Source organism: Sciurus vulgaris (genome assembly GCF_902686455.1).
Source record: "Sciurus vulgaris genome assembly, chromosome: 9".
NCBI classification, from domain to species: domain Eukaryota; kingdom Metazoa; phylum Chordata; class Mammalia; order Rodentia; family Sciuridae; genus Sciurus; species Sciurus vulgaris.
Genome location: NC_136469.1, coordinates 23,194,738 through 23,218,198, shown reverse-complemented (window position 1 = coordinate 23,218,198; position 23,461 = coordinate 23,194,738). Strand labels below are relative to the sequence as shown.

The following is a 23,461-nucleotide window of genomic DNA, read 5'->3' as shown; positions in this document are numbered from 1 at the left end:
AAAAAATAATAAGAAAGAAAAAGAAATATGTACTGCTAATCCAACACTTATACAGATTACCACCTGTATTATGAGTTTAATTAGAAATGTAAAATGTTTCAGCAACACCAGTAGACTTTAGAAATTACAACAGTAGAAATTACAATACCTTTTTTCATGGAAATAAAACTGAGAACTTTGGAAAGGTTCATTAAAAAGTAAAATAGATATTTTGAAAGACAAGAAGCAGTTTACAACTTAACAGGCATTTAAGAACAGGCATCTAATAAGGATAATTTGCAATGGTTCATTTAACTTTTTCTTGTCTTTTTACCTGGAATATGGCCTCGGCAAGTATAAAAGAATTCTTTGCAATAGTCTTTGCAGAGCAGGGGAAGTACTAGATCTCTTTCCAAGACTTCTCTCTCAGGTGAGTGAAACAGGCTCTGAGAATGTGGAGAGCAAAGTGCACATTTGATTTCCTCCAGTAACTTCCCACATTCTGTGTTGTTGGTAACAGAAAATATCTGAAAGCCATAAATCAGAAACAAACGATGTGAAGTTAGGTTTGGTCACGTTTTTTCTTGCAATTATTTAAGTAGATAAGCCTAATTCAGCCAGTGAAGTTTACTGAAAAGAGTTCCTGGGTCACAGTACAGGATGCCTTTATAAGGATATGAGCTCTCCCTGGGTGGGGTGGGGGAAACAGAAGTCAGGGATCATAAAAGGGATCATCAAAGTCTTGACTCTTTTTCAGGTGTGAAAAATTAGAAGACAATTACATTTAGACTGTTTAATGCTTTAGCACTTTATTATGCCTCAAAGTGTATACAGAATGATATTTAACTTAAAAAAATCCCAAATATCTTTAAGCAACTGCACACAAAGTCCAATTTTTCAAGATACGGCTTATTTGTATCTTAAGTAGAAACCTATGTTATCTTGAAATTTCTAATATGATATTATTACACATTTGCTTAAATAACATTTTAAAATATTTCTACTAATTTTCAATCTACGGACTACCTAGGTAAAGTTTTCTAAACTGCCTTTCATGTTCTATAAAAATACCCAAAGCTGAATCAAACAGTTTAAGACCTATTTTTATTATTCATTATATCTTAGCCAGGAAAAACTTTCTAACTAGCTCCTCAGGTATGCTATATGCATGAATAAACACAAGAGTTTAATGAAAGTGCTTTTGTATAACATGAATTTTAATGAAACAGGCATATTTTTATTATTAGTTTTACGATGATACGTCTTTTATTTCAATAAAACCGATTTTGGACTTATTGATTTATCGAGGTTAGTAATTAGTAGATAGAATAGGTCTCGGTGTTTCATGCTAACTTTAAAAAAACTGGTATCAGGAGCACCTTTAATAAATACTGAAGATAATATCAGCACAACATTTGAGACAAGAAATGCAGAGCTGTCTAAATCAAGCATTTGTTCATATTAATAACAATGTAAATGAATTTTATGTTTTTCCAATTCATTCAATTACATTTCTATTATTTCACTAGAACTATGCACTCAAATTAATGTTTCAAACTCTAGATCATTGTTTAAAGCAAATAGATCATTCATAAGTTGAGCTTCTAATTTGAGTAAATCATATGGCCTCTATATTTTAGGATTATGACATCATATCCAATATCATAAAGTATTGGATCTAGAGGAGCAAGGTAACAAAAGAAATCACAGAATACAAGCATGCTGACATTTAGGCATGCAGTATTTAAAAGTCCAATAGAAGTTACTCTATTTCAGGAAAAAAATATGATATGCTGTCACTATGTACAGTATTCAGAAAAGTTATTCTTAATTACAATGATATTCACATTTTTAATTTTATCAATTTACTTAAATGACAATTGCTTAAATGGTTAAAGTTTTCTAAAAGGAAACATACACCAGATACTTAGAATTTGCATTCCAAGAATGTTTTAAATGTCTTTTATTGTCCATACTCTAGCAGACTTTACCAGATCTATTCAATATTAATAGTGCTCAGCTTGGTCCTGCTTGTTTATCATCTAGCAGTGCACTAAGAACAAAACAACTAAAGATGCTAAAGCCACCTTTCTTACTGGCTGAAAAACTGGATTGTAATTACCCTTGGTTTTATGGAGACTATGCATGCTTCCATTTTTTATAGCTGAAACAAAATGATCCCCAAATACTCTCCCAGAGGCTATCCAGGAAGAGCTTGATTTTAGTGCCTAAAGAATTTTGTCTTTCCAATTTTTGGAATGTGTCCTGGCCACAAGATCCCTCTTCAAAAGTTGCAGAAATAGGATTCAATAAATTATCTGAAATTGAGTATAATATTATTCTTGTTAAAGTTTCATGCTGTTCCGGCCCAGCAGGATGGTAACATTTTGCTCTGTGTGAGGTCTGCAGTGTAAATACCTATTTGAAGATAGATAGAGCCATCATTCTGGCTTGGGTTTCAATGAACATTGCAAGTCTTACTGAAGTCAATTAAACCGACTGGGCCAAAGCCACCACTCTGGTTTAGACAGATGAGTGCTGGTGTGAGTAGGGTGATTTTTTTTTTCTTTTTCTTTTCTTTCTTTCTTTCTTTTTTTTTTTTTTGCCTATGTATCTGTGTTCATCCAGGTCCTTAACTTTCTGACAATGCCATTCATCTTAAGAAGAATTTTAAGCTAATTTCCTGTTTCAATTTTTTAAAGCCATATACAAAACCATCTAATTTATAGTGGTTTGAACTAAATATACTTTGGAAGAAATCATGTTAAAACATTGATACATTATTGCAGCATGCCCAGTAATGAGTGTGGCTGTGACTGACTAATTTGTAACATCTGGCAGGTTATCCTTTAATCTTTGGCCACATGAAAGTGAAATCCATATAAGAAAGGTAAGATAACTCCTGGAATACAGGGTCCAGTGTGGCCTACAACTAGAGATTATCAACAAACAGTAAAACGGTGACAGAGACCTTCTGTATTTCTCCTTATTTATCAAGCAACTAAACAAAGAGGGTAAAAAAGGCACCCACGTGGGTTCCAGGAAAGGACAAAAGGAGAAAATAATGACAGTATATTAAGATGTCGCCTTAAGATCACTTGGTACACAAAAAGTTATTTCTAAAAATCATATGCCTGCAAGGTTGTTCAGCTGTTCGGTATAACACTTGCGTCTCTGGACTATAGTGCTGGATTATGTCATTAAAGAGTTCAGTTTCAATTTTAGGCTAATATGTAAATAGATCATTGTACTAAGGCAGCTGTTAAAGGGACCCCAGGATGAGTTATTTGTTTAGTTGGATGTGTTCAACAATAGCCTTTGTCCCTGAAAGAGCCAGAGCAAACAAATGATTGTAAAAGGGCACACTTGAAAACAATTACTTTTCACCCATTCCTTGACAGCTTTGGCTGTGAAACCACCCAAGGTAGAGAGAACTTCTATGCCTCTGTGGCTACAAGTTAAGTTTTAGAAATGGGGGCATCTCAGTTGGTCGGGTTTAATTTGGCTAATGGAAATTAGATCCTTTTAGCATGTTGTATTTAGGAGTTGTGAAAATATTTCTGAGACAATATAACTTCCTAAATTTTGGCAGTACTTATTCGTATGGCAGTTTACAACCTCATTACAATACACGACATTATTACAGTGTACAAGGAATTAAAATATAAAAGCACAACACCATGCCTAAGGAAATGAACTCAATGCTAGTTCATTAAAGAAAATTTGTTAGTGTAGAAACAGATTTAATTGCAGAGCTGAGCATGTTCCATATTCCTACCTAGTTTCCTCCTATCTATTTGTCAAAGAAATTTCTTCCCTTAGGAAAAAAGCTACCACTGTAGCTTCTTGAAAAGATGCGGAAATCTTTCCTGGGGAAAAATTTTTTTTCTTTCATAAACAAAAAAGGGCCCTTTCGAATAGCTATCATCTCTCCTGTATACACATTATGAAATAAGACCCTAACATATATTATAATCCAGGAAGGCTTATGGGGGGAAAAGGGAAACACTGAAGTTTATTATAGGATAACATGTTTTGAAAACTATTAAAATTTGAGAACTAACATAGGTCAAGAATGCATATGCAGAGCTATATCAAATCTCTGTTTTGAACAATTTGAGTACTGTTGGTTTATAAACCACTTGCAGCGGGACCAGCAAAGACCAGTGAGCCCAATTTAATTCAGAGATATTTTCCAAATGAGTAGGGGTTTGTTGGAGATTGGGAACATGCAAGGAAGAAAGGAATGTGGATAGCTAACGTGGCAGATTGCTTCCTAAAGAATGATTTCTTTAAAAAAAATTATATAGCTTCTCTTAAGGGTTGTAATTCCTCTAGTCCCTCCTCCCCTCCCCTTCACCCCACTATATTTAGTTAAGAACAGCTTTCATTCCACTGTGTTCCCGGAAGAAGTCTGTATTGCAGGGGTCTCTACATCATCTGTATACTCATAGCACAGACTGCACACAGGGACACTTAATGGCAAATATTTCTAAACCTTTCTTTGAGTTTCTGGTTCTTTGGGGCTTCTGGTAAAACCTTTAAAATAATCTGAATGTAGCTGTTTTGCAACTTAATTCAATTATAACACTGGAGCTTAATGACATTGTTTCGAATAAAATGCTGGAATATCTGTTGCCTGAATCTCAGACTACTGATGCATATGGTAAGAATAAAGAGTGAGTTGCAGCTGAAAACCTGCAGCAAGACAGTTCTCACTCATCTGGGAATAGAGGGAGTTGGACAAATGCTCCCTCAAAAGGCATGAACATTTGGACAGAGCTGGGGACTGAAAGAGAATGATGTTCTCTAGTTTCACCCATTAGTGAACCAACTAACAAATACAATGGTGTTGTTGTTATTCTTTTGCCATAAGCAACAGGACTCTGTGTGTGGGCAGCAGTTTAGTGGGGAGGAGGATAAGTCGACCCCTTTTTGTCCTATTGATTTTTTCCTATTTGCATGACTTGAGCAAATTAAATGATGCAATATGGCTTTTTGTTACAAAACAAAGTGAGAGATACCACCCAGACACATATGTTGATTCGTAGGAGCTGTTTACATGAGAATAGAGTGAAATCTACCGTGAACTGAGCATAAAAATTAGATTCAGCCTGGGTTTTTTTTTTTTTTTTTTTTTAATGCCTGGGCCAGCAAGACTGAAGCCCAAGTTTTCCAAGAGTCTCTCAGACCTTGACAACTGCAGTGTTATAACAGAGGAATTCTTAATTAAACCTAAAATGGGGAAAGGGAGGGGGGTGCAAAGACACCTGATTGTTTATTTCACGTGCAGTGATTGTTAATGACGTGATCCAGCCGTCTGTCCTCGGAGTACAGTAGATAACACACATTACTGTATCCCATGGCAGAAAAGATGTGGCAAACTAAAAAATAAGCATGCCTTTGCACTCGACCGACACTATTTTCCTATTTGGTTACATTTATCAACATAAGGGATCGTAAATACCATCGCCCCTAAAACAAGTTCCTAGAGATCTTCCTAGACGACTCACCACTATGGCAACCCTGAATATATAAGGTTACAAAATGACGGAGAATCGTCTCAGTCTTATATGACAAACACGACCCAGCAAGATCTCTCGCTAGTTTTTCGGATTCTTAGCCGGAGGTATCAGGAGTTCCTTTCCGCTGGCTTAACTATTGTAATGCAAGACACCCCCCTCTGACGGGGCTGGGGATCATAAACCAACCATGCTTCAACATCCTTTACGATTCAGTCCTCCCTCTAACCGAGCACGTGGAGAAAACTGCACAAATCTTTTTCCCTAGAAAAATAAACCGGAAACCACAGCCACCTTAATTTACAGTTTCACCGCAGCCAATGCTCGATTCGATCCAACACACACTGTTAATCGCGATTCTTTTAAAATATTTACCCAGCCCGGGATGAGGGTACCACAGAGGCATCTCTTTTCTGAGACAGACAAGTTTGCACATCATCCCCACCGCGGGCTCTGGGGGCGGAAGAGCGATCTGCGCACCCAGAGGATCACACAAGGGAATCACGTTAGTGCTTTTAAAAAGTTACCCGCAGAACTCCCCAAACAAGCCTTGCACTTCTCACAGCTACCAGCGTCGCAAGAGCCACAGGGAACCCCACCCAGCCCTATGCCAAGTTCGCACCCGTGAGGCGGGTGAGTGCCTACCTTGTTCTCCAGGCGCCCCAGTCCCGGGCTGTCACTCCGCAAGCAGCAGGACAGCCGAGGGTAGAAGCCACCGCACACCATCTCTCCCCCACTCAGCAGCTCCAGCTGGGACATCATCCGCCTGTCTCTCCTTTTCAGGCGCTTTGGGGGGTTCCCATTGAGGCACCTTCTCCTCCTTGCTCCGCTCCCTTCGCTTCTCTCCCCAAACTTAGCATCTCCTTCAAAGAAGCCCAGAGCCACGGCCAGCAGTAGCAGCTTAAAGGAGAGCATCTTCAGCATCGTCTGCCGTGAGCGGCAGGGGCTGGGCGCGGGAGGGTGGGGGGGACCGCCACTGCCCAGCAGGGGCACTAGGGCGCAGCTCCAGGAGGAGGCTACGGGGCGGCGGGACACCGGAGAGGCTGAGGGAAGTGGCCGGGGCGAAAATACGTAGAGCGATGCAACTTTGCAAAAAAGAAAAGACGAGGCGATGGGTCCGGTGCCTCAGGGGAGCCGGAGGAGCGAGATAAAGTGGCGCAGATGACACCGTCTGCGGTTGTGCCAGTGTCAGTTGGGTTAGGGGCTTTCCGCTGCGGCTGGGAAGTGGGAGGAGAAGGAGTTGGAAAAGGAGGAGGAAGAAGAGAAGACGGTCACAGACGTTCACTTGTCGGTGTAACGGGAGTTGTTTAGGTGAGACAGTAGCAGGAACAGAAACGTCGGCGGCGGCGGCGGGGCAGGCGGAGGCAGGGCCAGCGCTGGGCTCTAGATGATGCTGAGGTCTCCTCTGCCGGCGGCTGCAGCTTCTCACACAGCCTCTCATGTTTCGCTCCCTCTTTTCTTCTTCTTTTTAACTAGCGCGCGGGGAGGTGCTGCCACCGCGCGCCCCTTGACGTCACCACTTCTCGCGCGCCCCCGCCCGGGGTGGGGGAGAGAGGAGGGGGCAGCCCCGGGGCGAGCGCGTCCCCGGGCCCGGCGGCCTCGGGCTGCGCCTGGGAGGGGCGGCGGGCCGCGGCGGACGGAGGGGGAGGGCGGCGGAGCCGGCGGAGCCAGCCTCGAGGGCGCGGGACCCAGCGCGCCCGCCTCGCCGCGGCGCCCGGGCCACCGCGCCCAGCCCGACCGGCCTGGGGCGAGGGCGCAACCCAGCGGCTGGCCCGCGGCCGCCCGCCGGCTCCTCGCCCGGGTCCGCAGCCCCTCCGCACCTCCCGGGCTGAGGCTCCCAGAGAAAGTGAGTAAGAGTGGCGCCCCTTCCAGGGCTCCCCACACCCGGCCCCCGGCCAGCCCCCGGTCCCGGGGGAGGATGAACTAAGCGGGCTGGAGCGGGCGGCGGGGAGCTTTTCGGCTCCTTCGCTCCCCGGCCCGCACCGGCATCCCCAGGTCCCCAGTGAGCCTGGAGGTCTCATTTAGAAGCGCCGCGGAACGCGCGCGGGGGTGGGGCTGGGGTCCCAGATGCTGCGGATTTCTGAGTAGGTTGAGATGAGTTTGGAGACTTTTGAAAAGGGCCACACATCCTCGCCGGAGGTCCTCAATCTACCGAGGTGGCACTGGCGCGCGAACGGGGTGTAGGCTCGGGTGGGGTGTCTGGGAGCAGGTTGAGCCTGAGTTTACCTCCCGGAGGGTTTGCCGCGGTTTGGGCAGCTCCGCTCCGGGCGCCCCTTTGGAGGACCCCCCACGTGTCCAGGAACTAAGCCTCCCGCCTCGCAGCAGATTCAGGCCCCGGAATTCAGGTTCCCCTGCTTAGGTGGGCAGAAAGAAGCTGGTCTGGTTGTGGAGTCAGCGTGCATTCTAAATAACACACACACACACACACACACACACACACACACACACACACACTCCCCGCCGCCCCCGGCGTGTAAATACAGATGTGTTAGTTCTGGAGGAAGAATTAGTTGCAGGTGTGTGGGGCGTCCAGAAGCGCTGCCCTCCATATCCCCATGTATACAAATAAATTAACCTCTCCCCCAACTAGACCACGTCCGTGTAAAGAAAGTGTTTATTTATTTATTTATTTATTTATTATTTTTTAAAGTACGTTGTCAAGAGCAGGGACTTGATGTTCACTGGATCCCTCCAAGTTGGCATCAGGACGGGTCTCTATCAGGTTGCACACAGAATGTGCTTTTTGCCAATTTGGGTGTTTAACGGGGGAGCTGATTTGCTGGTGGATAGGTTTTGATGAGGAGATAAGACAGTTTTCCCATTTTGGCAATGGAGGAACATTCACCATATTTGGTTTTGCTTCATTTCTCCGACATGGATATCCCCAAGCTCATGTAAAAGTTGGTGATAGTTGACATGGTTAGCTGATTACTTAAGTGGTGGCAGTGGCTAGGTTAACCTTCTGTCCCTTTCACTTTCTTGGCCCCCTGGTTTATTATTGGAGCCAAGTTTTTACCAAAAGAGCTGACCAATTACAATAATTGAAAAGAACCTCCTGGGACGTTTGGCCCAGTCCTCAGCTAAAAGTAAGGCCCTTACGACATTCTTAACATTTCTCCCAGGAGCCGTTGTATGTATCTGTATACATGTGACTGAAAATGCTACTTTGGATCCCACAGACTGTTTTATGACATTCTGCCTGTTTGGAGGACTTTTAATATAAAATAAATCAGCAATAAGGACTTTTAAGACTTTAAACTCTACTCTCTTATTTAGTAGATGTTAAGATGAATCCCATCAAAGTTAAATCACTTGCACAATTTCATCTAATTAGTTTGAAAACCAGGATCCAGGAACCTGACCTAAGGTACTTTCCACTGTTCAATGCTGTATTTCCAAATGTGAGATTTATGTTCTTTTTTCAAAATGAAGATCCTTCTAAAATCATATTTCAGGGTTCCAGCTCCTGATCTAAGAAATGAATTCATGTAAGTACTTTGGGAACAGGCGCTCCTTATGGTTTATACTTCAAGACTAAGAACACTTAAAGTATAGTAATATTGGTTTTTAAAAGTTAGGTATCCCTTAACCTATGGCCCCAAGTTTCAAGATACATAGCATTTATAAAAGATTACTGAAATGGAACATGCTTGTTCTTTCTTGACACATGGAACTAGAATTGATCCTGTCTACCGTTCGTCATGAAAGTCAAATAACCAGGGCACTTAGGAGATTGCTGAGCATATTCTTATGCCACTGATATAATTTCCAAATAGTAACCAAGCAGTGGCATGCAAGTGGGCTAACTTCTGATTTTTTTTTTTTCCCCCCAGAGAGAACACTACAAATCTCACCCACATCCAGATCAATGGTATAATTTCTTAGGAATCAAGAATCAAGACTGGGTTATTTTCTAAGGTTAACCTTGAAAGCCCACTTGGATGCTGCAACAAGAAAGGATAATCATCCATACACTTGGATATGAAAAATGATCTTCTATCAGGGAGCCCTCTTCAGCTAACCACCAGAAATAGTGAGAAGGAACCCCTTTCTGACCCAACTCATCCAGATGAACACATCAGCCCTTTGTAGAAGGAGTGGAGCTGCATGAGAATGGCCAGGTCTCTGTCTTCTGCTCACACATCATTAAGCAGCCTCCTCCAGAACAGCCTAGGTCCTGCCCTGTCCAGAGTGGTGCTCCCTCCCACCAGGCGTCGTGTACTGCGGTGTTTCTGGGACTTCCCAGAGGATGTGGCTCCTTTTTCTAATTTGCACCAAGGCACCTATATGGGCTAGTGCACAGCTCTGGCCATTCTATCTCTAAACCCCAGTCCTAACTGGGATTATATTGCTTATTTTGAATGAATTAGTGATTCTCAAATACAAATTAGGTTTATTGTAAAAGATGAGATATTTGATTTAAATTGAAAACAAACTTCATAGGTAAAGCTCAAAATATTATGTATGTATGTATGTATGTATCTGTGTAAGCTTATATAGTTGGACAGATATTTCTGTCATCAGAAGGTAGGACAACTTTAAAAAAAGAAGTTAGGTCAACTTAAATTGCTAAATGTGTAAGACAAAGCTATTTGGGGTTTTGGAATCAGTTTACTATATGGATTTCTGGTCTTTCACAGAAATATATATTATTTGATTCCATTTTTCCATTTCAACATATATATATTATTTGATTCCATTTTTCCATTTCAACATATATATATATATATATATATATATATATATATATATAGTGCCACTCACTATCCTCAGTTTTGGAAAATGATACAAATACTCGGCCTCCAGATAGTTAATAATCTAGCAAGGAAGACAAATGATAAGGTCACAAATAAATTTAGAGCTGCAAATTATGACAAGTGCTTTGAAAGAAATGCCAAGACGGAGAATAACAAAGCACATCTATCTCAGATTAAGTGACTGGAAAAAGCCTCTCTGGGGAAAAGACATTTCAACTGAACCCCAAGAGTGAGTCGGAGTTTGTGAACCTCACCCTGCCATTTAAAGTGTAGACACATTTGAATTGAGAACAGCACTTGGTACATTTAAGAGAAAGTGCAGAATAAAGTAGATAATTAAAAAAATATGTTGGAGACCAAATTTGTAGTTTTTAGTTTATAAACTCCAGGTAACATGAAGTCATAGCCACATATTAATCATTTGCTTTTGCAAGTACTCTTTCTTCTTTCTTAATTCGTCCTCCTCTAAATTTATCTCTTGGCATCCTGGCTTGACAGTGTCTTCTAGGACTAATGCTACTTTGAATGTTCCTTAAGCCATTGCTCCTTATTTAATAAGCACATGTACTCTGTTCTCATTTGTGTATTGTTGATAACTGTCAGGGATTTGTTCAGGTGTATGAGTTGAATGTCCATCAGATTGTAGGTGCCAAGAGGGCAGGAGTCCCACTTCCTTCTTGGGTCACCCCAGCCAATTCCAGTTCAGTCTATGGTATAATGACGACCCTCTTAATAAATGCTGCTGAGTAGCTGATCTTGTTCAATTTGACACTTTTTAAAGGCTTAAAATGGAAGAAATGTTCATGGTAGAGAAGCTTGATTGCTAAAAAGAAAGGAAGACACGGTTTAAAGTGTATTGCCTCTGAGGAAGTTCAGGAGACCTTGCTACAACGGCGTGATTCCACAGAGGAAGGGCAGCTGACAGAGCCAAAGAATAATTCCACATCTTTTAAAAATTGAGGATTGGCTAGAGTTCAAGTGCACTGACACAGTGACGGAGCTATTGGTTAGTCTGTCTTTCTGAAGTTGGCACCTGCTGTGTGCCAGACACTGCTCGGAGCACTGGGGGCACAACAGTGGACAAACCTCTCATGGGGCTTGTTCTCATGGGGTGACTGAGAACAAATAGCTATAGAATGTACCAGGTGGCAGTAAATGCATAGACCAAGGGAATCCTGAAGAAGAAGGATGCAGCAGTTGAGAGAAAAAGTTATTTCACAGACTCGGTCAGCAAAGATGTCTATTGAGTGAATAATTGGGCCTACATGATCAGCCAGCCATGTGTATGCAGGTATCTGTACGCACAGGAAACGGCAAGTCAAAGCCATGAAGCCAGCACTCTTGTATGTGCAAGAGTTAGCAAAGAGGCCTGTGGGACTGGAGGAGGACTGGTGACTGAGAAAATGACAAGAAGGAGGGTGGAGAAGTAACCAGGGCCCAGACTGTGTAGGATCTTGAGAGCTGTTATGGACTTCAATGCTTACTGAATAAGTAAGTCAGGGATCTTATCAGAAATAAACTCTTAACTACTTCCACAGAGCAAATTAAATATAAGGAATTGGTTAAATGGATGTCCAAGAACTGAAAAAGCTAAAAGGGAACAAAGCAAGAGTAATGCCTGAGGCTGCTGCATCCCCAGGGCTGGGGCAGCTGGGGAAGAGTTAGTGTTGACAGGACCCAGACACTTGTTGCAGCTCTGATCCCCTGAGATGGTGAAAAGACGTGGATTATAGGAGTGGCCCCCAACCCCCCCCCCCCCGTTTTTTCTTTTTTTAATTAATATAGGTGTTTTTTCCATTGTTCTGTTTTGGGCACATCCCACAGATTTTGAAATACTGTACTTTTATTTTCATTCAGTTAAAAATACTTTCTAGCTAGGTGCCACACCCTCCAGAATCTTTGGCCCATAGGTTATTGAGAACTGTGTTTTCTAGATATTTGGGGTTCTGTTGTTAATTTGAACTCAGTTCCATTTCAGTCAGAGAGTATGCTCCATTGCATTGCAATGCATTTAAAAATGCATTGAATTTTTAAATTTTGAGACATTTTTTATGGGAGGAAAAGTGCCGCATCTTGTGAAGCATTTTATGCACAAAAGAATGTATGTTCTGCCATTGTTGAGTGGAAGGTACTGAAGGGTCAGATCACTTTGGAGATGGTGTGGTTCAAGTCGTCCCTTTCCATATAGACTTTCTGCCTATTTGTTCTAGCAGTTATTGCAGAAGGGATACTGACAACTAATACATTATGGGTTTTCTGTTTCTTGTAGGTCTGCCAATTGTTGCTTAGTGTATTTCAAAGCTTTATCTTTAGGTGTGTAAATGTTTAGAGCTGTTATAGCTTCTTGTCGACTTGACCTTTTTGCCATTATGAAGTATTTACCCCTAGCAATATGTTTGTTCTGAAATCCTCTGCCTGCTACTAATATAACCACTCCTGCTATTTTGATTAGCACTAACATGGTGTGCCTTTTCCCATCCTTTTACTTTTATCCTATTTCTGTCTATATATTTAGAGTCTATTTATTATAAGCATCATATAACTGGGTTTTATTTGTTTTTGCCAAAGTAACATCTTATGACTTTCAGTTGAGGTGTGTAGACCTTTTACATTTGATGTAATAATGGAGAGAGTGGGTTTAAAATCTACCACCTAATGACTTGTTTTCTATTAGTCTTATCTATTCTCTTTTCTCTACTTTTGTATTAATTAAAATTTTTTATTATTTCTTTATGTTATTGACTTGTTAGTTCTAATTTTTAATGGTTATTTCAAGAGGTCAGTATCACATTGTATTATAGTTAATATCATATGACTTTATTATAAGAACTTAAAAGCAGTGTACAGTTGTCCTTTGGTATCTGTGGGAGACTGGCTCCAGGACCCCCTGCAATACCAAACTCTTATTTAAATTGGCATACTATTGCATATAACCTATGCAGCTCCTTCCCTGCACTTTAAACCACTTCTAGATTACTTGTAATAGCTGTAACGATGTAAATGCGATGTAACTAGTTATTATATTATTTAGGGAGTAATGAGAAGGGAAAAAAGTCTGCACATGTTTAGTGCAGATGCAATCTTTTTTCTTTTTTTTAAATTAATTTTAGATGTTGATAGACCTTTATTTTATTCATTTATTTATATGTGGTGCTGAGAATCAAAGCCAGTGCCTCACACATGCTAGGCTAGCACTCCACCACTGAGCCACAACCCCAGCCCAGCCATCTTTTTTCTAATATTACTAATATGCAGTTGATCTGCAGAGTCCACAGACACACAACACAGAAATTTAGAAGCCACGGGTCTGGAGGGCCAGTGGTGCCTTCACCTCTCTCTCTTACCCTTTGCACATATGAATTACATATATTACAAGCCCCAATGTGAATTGATATTTCCTTCTTTAGATAGATATTTACCTTTCAAAGAGACTTAAAGACAAGAATAAAAGTTTTTGTATTATCAATATGCTTGTTACTTTTGGTGCTTTCCATTTCTTAGGGTACAGCTAGATTTCTCTCTAGTGTGATTTTCCTCCTGCCTGAAGGACTTGTCTTAACAGTTCTTGTAGTAAAGGTTTGTGTGTGATGATCTTATTTTCGTTTTTTTGTACGTCTGAAAAGTCTTTACTTTTGAGAGACATTTTTACTGGGTGTAGAGTTTTAGGTTGACAGTTTTTTTTTTTTTAATCAATATAGGCAGTTTCTGACTTACCATGTTTTAACGGATGATTTTTCAATTTTCCAGTGGTGCAATCGTGATACACATAGAGACGGTACTGGGTTTTTAATTTTGATCTTTCCCCTAGGCTAGAATATGCCGAAGGATGCTCTCTCGTAATACGGGGCAGCAGAAGTGACCCATAGCTCCCAGTCACCCATGCGATCACAGGGAGAAGGAACCTCTCTCTACAGCGTACTGTGTTGCTAAACTGTGATGTTCAGTAGGTTAGATGCATTAAATGAATTTTCGATTTGTGATATTTCCAACTTGTAATGGGTTTATTGTGATATAAATCAAGGAGCATCTATATCTTAAATATCTTTAAGACAGCTCCACTGTCTTCTTAATTACCTTTTTCCAGTGAGAAATTACTCTCATTTTCTTCCTCTGTATATAATTCCTTTTTTCTCTGGCCGCTTTTCATATTTTTCCTTTATCAATTGGTTTCAGCCATTTAATCCTAATATACCTTCTCTGGTTCTCTCTGTGTGCTGTTTTAGATTATTTTTTTATGATTCCCAGTTCATTAGTTGTTAATTCTGTAATGTCTATACTGTTGTTTATTCTGTCCCAGGTTTGGGATTTTTCCCCCCCTTTCAAACATTGCATTTTTATCTCTAAAAGTTTGATTGGGTCTCTCTAAGACCTTGAAGTCTGTCCTTTACCTGATTGGTCTTTCCCCTACATTCTGGAACATTCTTGAACATACGGAGTGTATGGTTTGAATAACTATTTTAATGTCTTCATTCTTTAATTTTTCTACTCATTATGGTTCATATTTCCCTGCTTCTTTTTATGGCTGCTATTTTTTTGTATTGGATTCTGTTATGGACTAAGTGTGTGTGCACCCACAAAATTCACATGGTAAATCCTAGCCTCCAATGTGGTGGTGTTAGGAGGTGGGACCTTTCGAGGCCATCAGATCATGTAGCTGGAGCCCTCATGACATGATACCCCAGAGGGCTCTCCCATGCTTCATCTGCCACGTGAGGATACCTGGAGATGTTGACTATCTGCCATCTGTTAGAAGACCCTCACCAGGGCCCAACTGTGCTGGTACTCTGACCTGGGACTCTCCAGCCTCCAGAACTGTGAGAAATAGATGCTCATTGTTTAAACCACCTGGTCCATAGTCATTTGTTATAGTAGCCCAAATAAACTAAGACAGATTCCAAACATTGTAATTTCCCTTGTTGAATGCTTGACTCTGTTTTCCAATAAATATTTATTTTATTTTATTTTTGGTACTAGGGATTGAACTGAGGGGTACTTAACCACTAAGCCACACCCCAGCCCTTTTTATTTTTTATTTTGAGGCAGGGTCTCACTAAGTTACCTAGAGCCTCACTCAGTTGCTGAGGCTAGCTTTGAACTTGTGATCCTCCTGCCTCAGTTTCCTGAACCTCTGAGATTACAGGCATGTGCCATCGCACCTGTCTACAATAACTATTCTTGACCTTTACTGTGAAGTGCAGTTAAATTATTTTCTAACAGTCTGATCTTTCAAGTCTGTGGTTAAACTTTGCAAAACCAGGGCCACTTTTAACCCAAGGCTAATTTTCTCACCCTGGGTGCACTAATTTTTCTTAATTATGAGGAACTTTCTTAGACCTAGGAGAGATCCAAGGTCCTATTCCCTCCAAGTGGCTCTTTCCATTTTCTCAGACAATTTCCCCATATGCGTATTCTGTTAAATATTCAGCGGAAGACTTGAGGGGTTTCCTCTGTGGATCTCCTCAGCTCTTGCTCTGGGCAGCTGTCCCTTCTCCAGTTCTCTGCTTTTGAAGTCCAGTTTCCATGGCCTCTCTGGACTCCATGCTTTTCTCCTCAATTCAAGGTTGTTGCCTGGCTGTTTGGCTTCCCCTCCCTGGATTCCTGCTTCCTGCAGGAAATGTGCACAGTATGCGAGGACAGTGTTCACTCACCCTGTTTGCTTTCCCTTTCTCAGGGATCAGTGTCCTGTCTTATTTACTTGATGTGCAAGACCTAAAAGCTGAGCCCAGTTTTTCAGTTCCCATTGTTATATTACAGTATTAACTGGTTAGTTGATCGAGTTGGGGGCGATAGATCTGCTTCCTGTTACTCCATCTTGGCTAGAAGCAGAAGTCTTAAACGACATCACTTTTGTGGGTGTGGGAAAGTTTTTGACAACCAGTTTAATTTCTTTCACACATCTAGGATATAACAGTTCAGAGGGTAATTCATTTCTACTTATACTCTGCAGTCTGCATCCATGTCTTTCCTTAGGCCTATAGCTTCATATACTCAATATCTTCTCAAAAAAGTTGGTATGGATTTATTTCAGCCTTGTCCCATTGGTCCCCTCCATTAGGAGTGGAGATCACAACTTAGGTCCTCATCTCATATCGAAACCTTTTAACTCCACTCACCCCCTTTTGTTTCCAGAGCTGAGCTCTTGCCTCTACCCTGCTCTGCCATGCCTCTGGGGAGCTGTGACTGCCAGGATGTGAATTTTCCTGGTGCTCCAACATCAGCCGTTTCTTCTTTCCATTGTGCTAGACAACATGTTAAATTTATTTAGAAAATATAACAAAAAGCCTATTACGTTCTCCTAGAGGGAATAACTTGCTGCGGTGTGTTCAGACTCTAAGAAGGGGAAGTTCGAAGACAGTGTTGCGTCCTCTGCCATGGTCACTACGTGTCACACCCAGCATCCTTGCATCTGTTGCCTGTTGAGAGGCGAGGGCTCTCTGGGCTGCAGTCCCTGGGTGTTTATTCTGGACTGTCTTTTTGTGCTCTCCATCATTGGGCTCCGCTCTCCCAATCACTGTCCACCTTCTCGAAGGGCATCGAGGTTCATCCACTGATAAACTCTCTTGTTCTTCTCACTGCTCTCCTTGCCCCTCCTGTTTTAAATTGTTCTGTCTTATTCTAAAGGGATCCAGGAACAAGAGGAATAAATTCAGGTGCTCATTTTGTAATCTTCAAGTGGCATCAATGGTTAGTCCTGAAACTTTCTTTTTGTTCTTTGACACTTGACTAATTCCTTTCCTTGAAATTGTGTTATCTTCTCTCAATAACTTCATTCTCAGTTGGGTTTACTCTTATTTATCTGGATATGTCTCAATCTTCACTTCTCTGCAGAACATCCCCCTTCTTTTCTTTTTTCTTTCCTTTCCTTTCCTTTCCCCTTCCTCCCTCCCTCCCTCCCTCCCTCCCTCCTCCCTCCCTCCCTCCCTCCCTCCCTCCCTCCCTCCCTTCCTTCCTTCCTTCCTTCCTTCCTTCCTTCCTTCCTTCCTTCCTTCCTTCTTTCCTTCTTTCTTCTCTGACTTTCTCTCTTTGCTACTGAGAATTAAAGCCTGGGGCACTTTAACACTGAGCTAAATCCCCAGCCCTTTTTAGTTTTGGATATGGTCTCACTAAGTTTCTAAAACTGGCCTCAAACTCTGTGATCCTCCTGCCTGAGCCTCCCAAATAGCTGGGATAGTAGGTATGTACCATCACACCTGACTCTGCATTCCTTCACAGGTTTCCATACCCCAGATTTCTACCTTTGACTTCCTTCTCCTGTTGCTGTGGCTATTGGTCATTTCCACTTGATGACCAGCTAGTGTTCCAGCATACTCCAAACTGCACTTGTCTTCCCTTCTGAATCTGCTCCCCCACAGGGACCTTGTGTCTTGATGAGCAGTATTTCCCTATTTCTAACCATCAATCCAGAAATTCAGGAGCCATCTTCCTTTCCCTTTTCAGATACAATTGGCCATTATGTCCTGTTTATAATACCTCTTGAGCGAGGCTCGAAATTATTCATTTCTTTCCATCTTCTCATCTATTGCTTCTTTTATTTAACTATCAATAAATTTTTTATTACAGAAAATTTTAAACATAGTAAAATGTATGTGTTGTGCAGCTTAACCAATTACCGACTTTTGGCTAGTCTTGTCTAATTTATATTCTTCCCTTATTTCACACCTCCACTGTGTTATTCTTAAATAAGTTCCAGATGTTGTCATATCATTTCATGGGTAAAATCCTCAGTATGTATTTCTAAAAGACAGACTTAAAAAAAAAAAAAACAGGCTAATTACAAAATCTTTATCATCATCACAATAATTTCTGAATGATATATTCATATGTTCAGTAAGTTTACATTCCCTTGGTTGTCTTGCAAGTTTTTATTTTATAGTTGGTTGGTTCAAATCTGGAACTAAGCAAAATCCACATGCTGAATTTGATGAAGACATTCCTGGGTCTCCTTTAGTTCAGGGAGGTTCTCCTTTGCTTTTGGTTTCTCCCTTCTTTTTTTTTTTCCCTGAAGTAATCAGGTCTTTCGTCCTGATTATTTGATTGTGTCTTCTGTTGTCTCTAAACATGTTTTTCTATATTCACATTTTTGGTAAACTCATATTTAGACATAGAGGCTTGATTAAAATTTTTGCAAAAATGTTTCATAGGTGATTTCTGTTTCATCATATTGGGAAACATAAAATGTATGCCTTTTTGGTAATGATAAGTTATAGCAGCTTTATGTATTATTTTACTAGTCCAGTTTAAGAATTTCTATAGCCTTTCATACAGTGGTTTCAACAGCCATTGTTGATCATCATCTAGGCACATTATTGGGGGATTATCATTTCCTGCTAGCTTTACCACAAAAACTTCCTAAGGTCTCCTTGCCTGTAATTTTTTTCTTTAAGTCCATTCCATTATGTCCACTCCCACTAAATGCAGTTTTGTATACCACAAGTCACTTCATGTGACTCCCCTGCCTAAAATTCTTCAATGGATTTTTAGTCAATTCAGAATAAAATCGAAATTCTATAGTAAAGTCATATAAGAATCTTTATAATGTGGTCCCACAATTTATTCTTTGCTTTACCTATATAAGCACTTGAAAACTTTCAGGAATTTCTCTTGAAGTAGAGAAGTTACAAAATGTTGATTGAATGTTGGAACTCAGGGGTAAGTTGATCCACAGCTGATATACAGGCAGACTGCAGAATCATTTTTATAGCAATAACATCCAAGCCATTAAGAAGCAGAACATCTTGAGAGGTCTTTGACCACATCAACAATGGCAATGTGGCATGCTCAAGGCCAAGGCCAAGGCCAAGAGTATTGACTTCAGGGAAAGGAATTTGGGGGAGGGATAAGATAAGGAAGTGATGGTTTTTGGAGAAAAGCTAAGTTATATTTTATTTAATTACTTACTTATTTTTGTGATATTGGGAATTGAACCCAAGACCTCATGAGTGCTAGGTAAGTACTCTAGCACTGAGCTACAACCCCAGCCCAATTTTAAAATGCATCAATTACACATTTTCCAAAAGAAGTAATTGTTTGCTTAGGTTATGTTGTCTTCAAACTTCATTCCCATGACATTTTTCTCTTGAAGTTACTATGTAGAAATAAATATAGTTTAATTCATATAAAACATAATTATATAATTGATTTAGTTTCTTTTTCATTTTAATTCATTCATAATTCATTGCAACTGTTTTGACTATTGTATAATTCATTCATTACAAGAAAAAATTTTAAAGACTACCTATTTTGTCTTGATAATTTTACTATGCAAATTATATTTACTTACTTAATTCAATTGGAAAGAAAACATGTATTGCTAGAAATAAATTCCCTAGAACAGAAGTACCAAATAGCAGATGGTATTGACACACATTTCTGTACAGATAGTAGACCTTACTCGATGTCTATAATATATCCTTAATTGTGTCTGGATCGTGGTGTAATGTTTTCTCAGCAGTATCCACTGGACCTGGCCATAACTGTAGACACTGTGACCTGCCACTACCACGGTAGCCTCTTGTCTGTCCAGCCCCACATCTAATGTGTTTTTTGAGTCTTCCAGGCTCTACTGATGCCCCCACTGAACTGACTTTCAGACTGAACCTTGACTGGAGTCTGTGGGTGAGAGCAACTGAGTTCGGATGCAAGTTTCATGCAGAGTCCTTGTGATGGCTGAAGGTTGTTTTTCTTTGGAAATTGTGTTTTATCAATTCAAACAAATTGAAAAGAAACAGACTTATTTAATGGTAGTGACTTAAATTGTGAGTTAAGTACATGCAAGAATTTTCCTTTAGCAAATGTCAGTTTTCTATAATATCTGAATCAGTTGCAGTGCTGTAATTTGCTAGTGCTTTTTCTTTTGATGGAATTGAAAGACTGAGCTAATGGGACCGCAGGGTGTGCAGAATTGGTACTTAATTATGAAATAATGGAAAACAGTCTACATCATGAAATTACCTCATAAACAGAATGATCACAACTGAGATTTAGTAATTAATGATTACATCAATTAAATTAACTCATTGTATCTCAAACCCACACAAATGATGTGAGAAAGTATAATATCTTAACTACGTAAACAATAAAATACAGAAGACTTGATAAGTTCATGGAATTGAAGCCCACACAGCTATAGAATTAATTACTTTTGTATGCATTAGGTGTTTTGGAAGCTAAGCATTAATTTCCTGGCTTTGACTCATATCAAGACCACCCTGTAGGAAAGTTTAATTCCTCAATGAATATCTATTTACTGTTTAGCTAAATGTGTGGTAACTAACCCACCAGAACAAAATATGTAAATAAACATTTACTTATGATTGAATGAAAACATGCTTTATTTCTAGATGTTTTTAATTCAAGAGTAATAAACATATTGACTTGTTTATTTAAAATAGATTACCTTAATCAGGATACAGAATTAATCCTCAAAGATACTGAACTATGGGCAACTTGGGCAATTTGACGATCTGGCAAAACATTTCTTTAAAAATATGAAAGATAAGTACAATACAAATCCAACCTAATGATCAAACCTAAATATATGATCACTTACACATTGTCAAATGAGCATTTAAAGTATCACTTAGAAATAATTGTCCTGGAGAAAATTCCAGATTGCAAAAATCTTTATTGTATAGTTTAAAATGTGGGTTTGTAATAGCATTTGGCTATTTGGTATGGAAGGGAACTGATACATTTTTGAGTGTTCTGACAGACTAAAACAAAAACTTAGCATTGAAAGTTTTGGACCAGAGAAACCTTTAAACTTAAGGTAACAATATATCTGATTTAATAGCTAAAAATAGTGTGGTTGCTGATCACAAATTCTGCCTTACTCTAAAATTTGTGAATTGTATATATTCTTTTATTTCCCAAATATATGGTTTACTTATAAAGAAAACTGAAGAAATTCTTCAGTTTTTTTTTTTTTTTTGAAATAAGTCTAAATTTTATGTCCTGCCCAAAGGCATGAAGTTCTGCAAACATTTTAATTTATTAATGGTTGCAAACACCTGGGAATTTTGTAGACATTACAGATATTTTTATATGCATAAATTCAGAATAAATGTTGGCTATAAGAGAAGGCTTTCTAACTTTAAAATCTGTTTGTATTTCATAAGACCATAAGTTCCATGAGATTCAACCTTTTGGTGTTCGGGTTAGTTTACCTCACATAAAGTGTGATTTTTCTTTTTAAAATGTGGAAAAAAATATATTCTCAAACATCAACTAGTTCTTGAAACATACTTTGCATAGTTTTAAGTGTAAATTGACCCAAATATCAGAATTTTGCATCTTTTAAAACAGACTATTTTTCCTCCTTGTTAAAAGGATAAAGAATTGCAGTGTGGGTTTTCCTTGTGAACATAAATCCAAAACATGTTGAGTGAGGCTTATTTTTCCATGAAAAACAATTCTATCCTCATCACTGTAGGTACACTGGTTTTTGCTTTTAAGAGATAACTTAAGATGATTGATAAGCACCTGCAGAAGAATAGTCCTTTGTTTTATTCTAAAAAAGTGAGCGACTACATGAGAGGAACCGAATAGCCAACACTCCATCTGGAGGTACAACATCATCCTGAAATAAAGATTTCATTCACAGTTAGGGGGAAAAAAAAAAAAAAACTTTTAAAACGTGATGATCTTGTAAAGTGTGAATGTCAATTTACTATCTCCTCAGAGGGGAAAGGAGGTCATGTTTCTGAAATTCAGTGTTCCCTTCTGCAAGTTTGTGATCTTTTTTAATTGGGGTTTTTCCTCTCCGTCTCTTCTGGATGTAGTGAATTTCTCACTTTCTATTACGTTACTCTGCCTGCAGAGTTAGATGGCTTCTTTTGTTGCTGTTTTCAGGTTCTGAAATCTTTCTCTCTTTGCTCTCTTGTGTGACATTTCCCTCCAGTCTTTGAATCTATTGGATGGATTGTTTTTGTGAAGAAGTTTCTCCAATGAAAATCCAGCAGAAAGAGCCATATTTGAGCCTTTACCTTATGCTAGGTGTGGTGATGAGTGTTTTGTATCTATTTATCTAATTTATCATAGCAACCCTTCAATGAGATGAATATATTTTATGTATAGGAAACAAAAATTCAGCTGGGTGTGGTGGTACACACCCGTAATCCTAGCAGCTCAGGAGGCTGAGGCAGGAGGATCATAAGTTCCTCCAGCCTCAGCAACTTAGTGAGACCCTAAACAACTTAGCAAGACCCTGTGTCTAAATAAAATATAAAAAGTGCTGGGGATGTGGCTCAGTGGTTAAGTGGATTGCATCCCCAGTACAAAAAAAAAAAAAAAAAAAAAAAAAAAAGAAACACAAACTTGGTGAAATAAAGAAAACCTGCCATGGTCATGTAGCTAGTAAGTCACAGAGCTGTGTGTAAACACAGAAATGTCCAAAGACCATGCTCAGTCCATTCACGTGGTGCCCATTCATGTGGTGCTACCAAAGGAACTGGCTGTGATTTCTGTTTTTTCCTAAACACAGATACCTATTTTTATGTGCATTTTTGGATTATTAATCTAATACCACTTCTTTCTGTATATGCATTGTTCACAGTTCTCAGTACCTATTTTTATCACAAGTCTTCAGAGTCTGAAGTTCACTGTATATACAACTCTTGGTCATGTGGAAGTGACAGCGTGGTACCATGCTCTAAGCTGTTCCCCTCATTTCTACGGACTTCTTCCTTTGCTTCACCTTATCTACTTACCATTGAGATAAACCTCATGCTTTCTCATGACCTCTGGTCTGACATTTTTCTGATGATATTCTCTGCATTAGTTATATATGCTTTGTAACAGTATCATAAAAAATCTAGCAGAACTTTAAAACAAAACACATCCATAATCTCTCAGTTTGTATGAGTTAGGAGTGAAGGCTTGGCTTCCGGGTCTCTGAATGCTGCTGTAAAGGTATCGGGCAGGGTGTCAGTCTCCTCTACCATTAGATTGGGAAAGCAGCCCCTTCTAGGCTTGTGTGATTTTTGGCAGTGTTTGGTTTCTTGCAGGCTGTAGGACTGGAAGCCTCTGTTTCTAGTTGGCTGCTTTCCAGAGAGCTCTTCAGTAGGCTCAGCTCACGACATGGCAGCTTGCTTCTTCAAAACCAACAAAGCAGAGAGTCTTCGCTCAAGATGGCCTTTGCAGTCTAGCATAATGTAATCCTGTACAACCCATCACCTTTGCTGTATTCAGTGGACAAGTCACAAA

General features: G+C 39.8%; 1 protein-coding gene and 1 long non-coding RNA gene across 7 annotated transcripts in view; one reads left to right on the top strand and one right to left on the bottom strand.

Annotated features, from left to right (window-relative positions):
• HHIP (hedgehog interacting protein) overlaps window positions 1–6,921 on the bottom strand; it is a 110,011-nt gene extending 103,090 nt beyond the window's left edge. For 3 of the 5 annotated variants that reach the window (XM_079154150.1, XM_079154151.1, XM_079154149.1), the window contains exons 1-2: window positions 6,147–6,921; window positions 314–506 (exon numbers count right to left, since the gene is read on the bottom strand). In XM_079154150.1, coding sequence (XP_079010276.1) covers window positions 314–506; window positions 6,147–6,425 — 472 coding nt within the window. In that variant the 5' untranslated portion in view covers window positions 6,426–6,921. The remainder of the gene's footprint in view (window positions 1–313; window positions 507–6,146) is intronic. The other 2 variants (XM_079154152.1, XM_079154153.1) reach the window with 1 other exon arrangement.
• Window positions 6,922–10,277: 3,356 nt separating this feature from the next.
• Window positions 10,278–23,026, top strand: LOC306669482. Of its 2 annotated transcripts, none has more exons than XR_013766131.1 (4): window positions 10,278–11,749; window positions 19,815–19,930; window positions 21,690–21,823; window positions 22,158–23,026. It is a non-coding gene; the product is annotated as an uncharacterized lncRNA (long non-coding RNA). The 2 variants fall into 2 exon arrangements; XR_013766132.1 differs by having other exon boundaries at window positions 19,807–19,930.
• The last annotated feature ends 435 nt before the right edge of the window (window positions 23,027–23,461 follow it).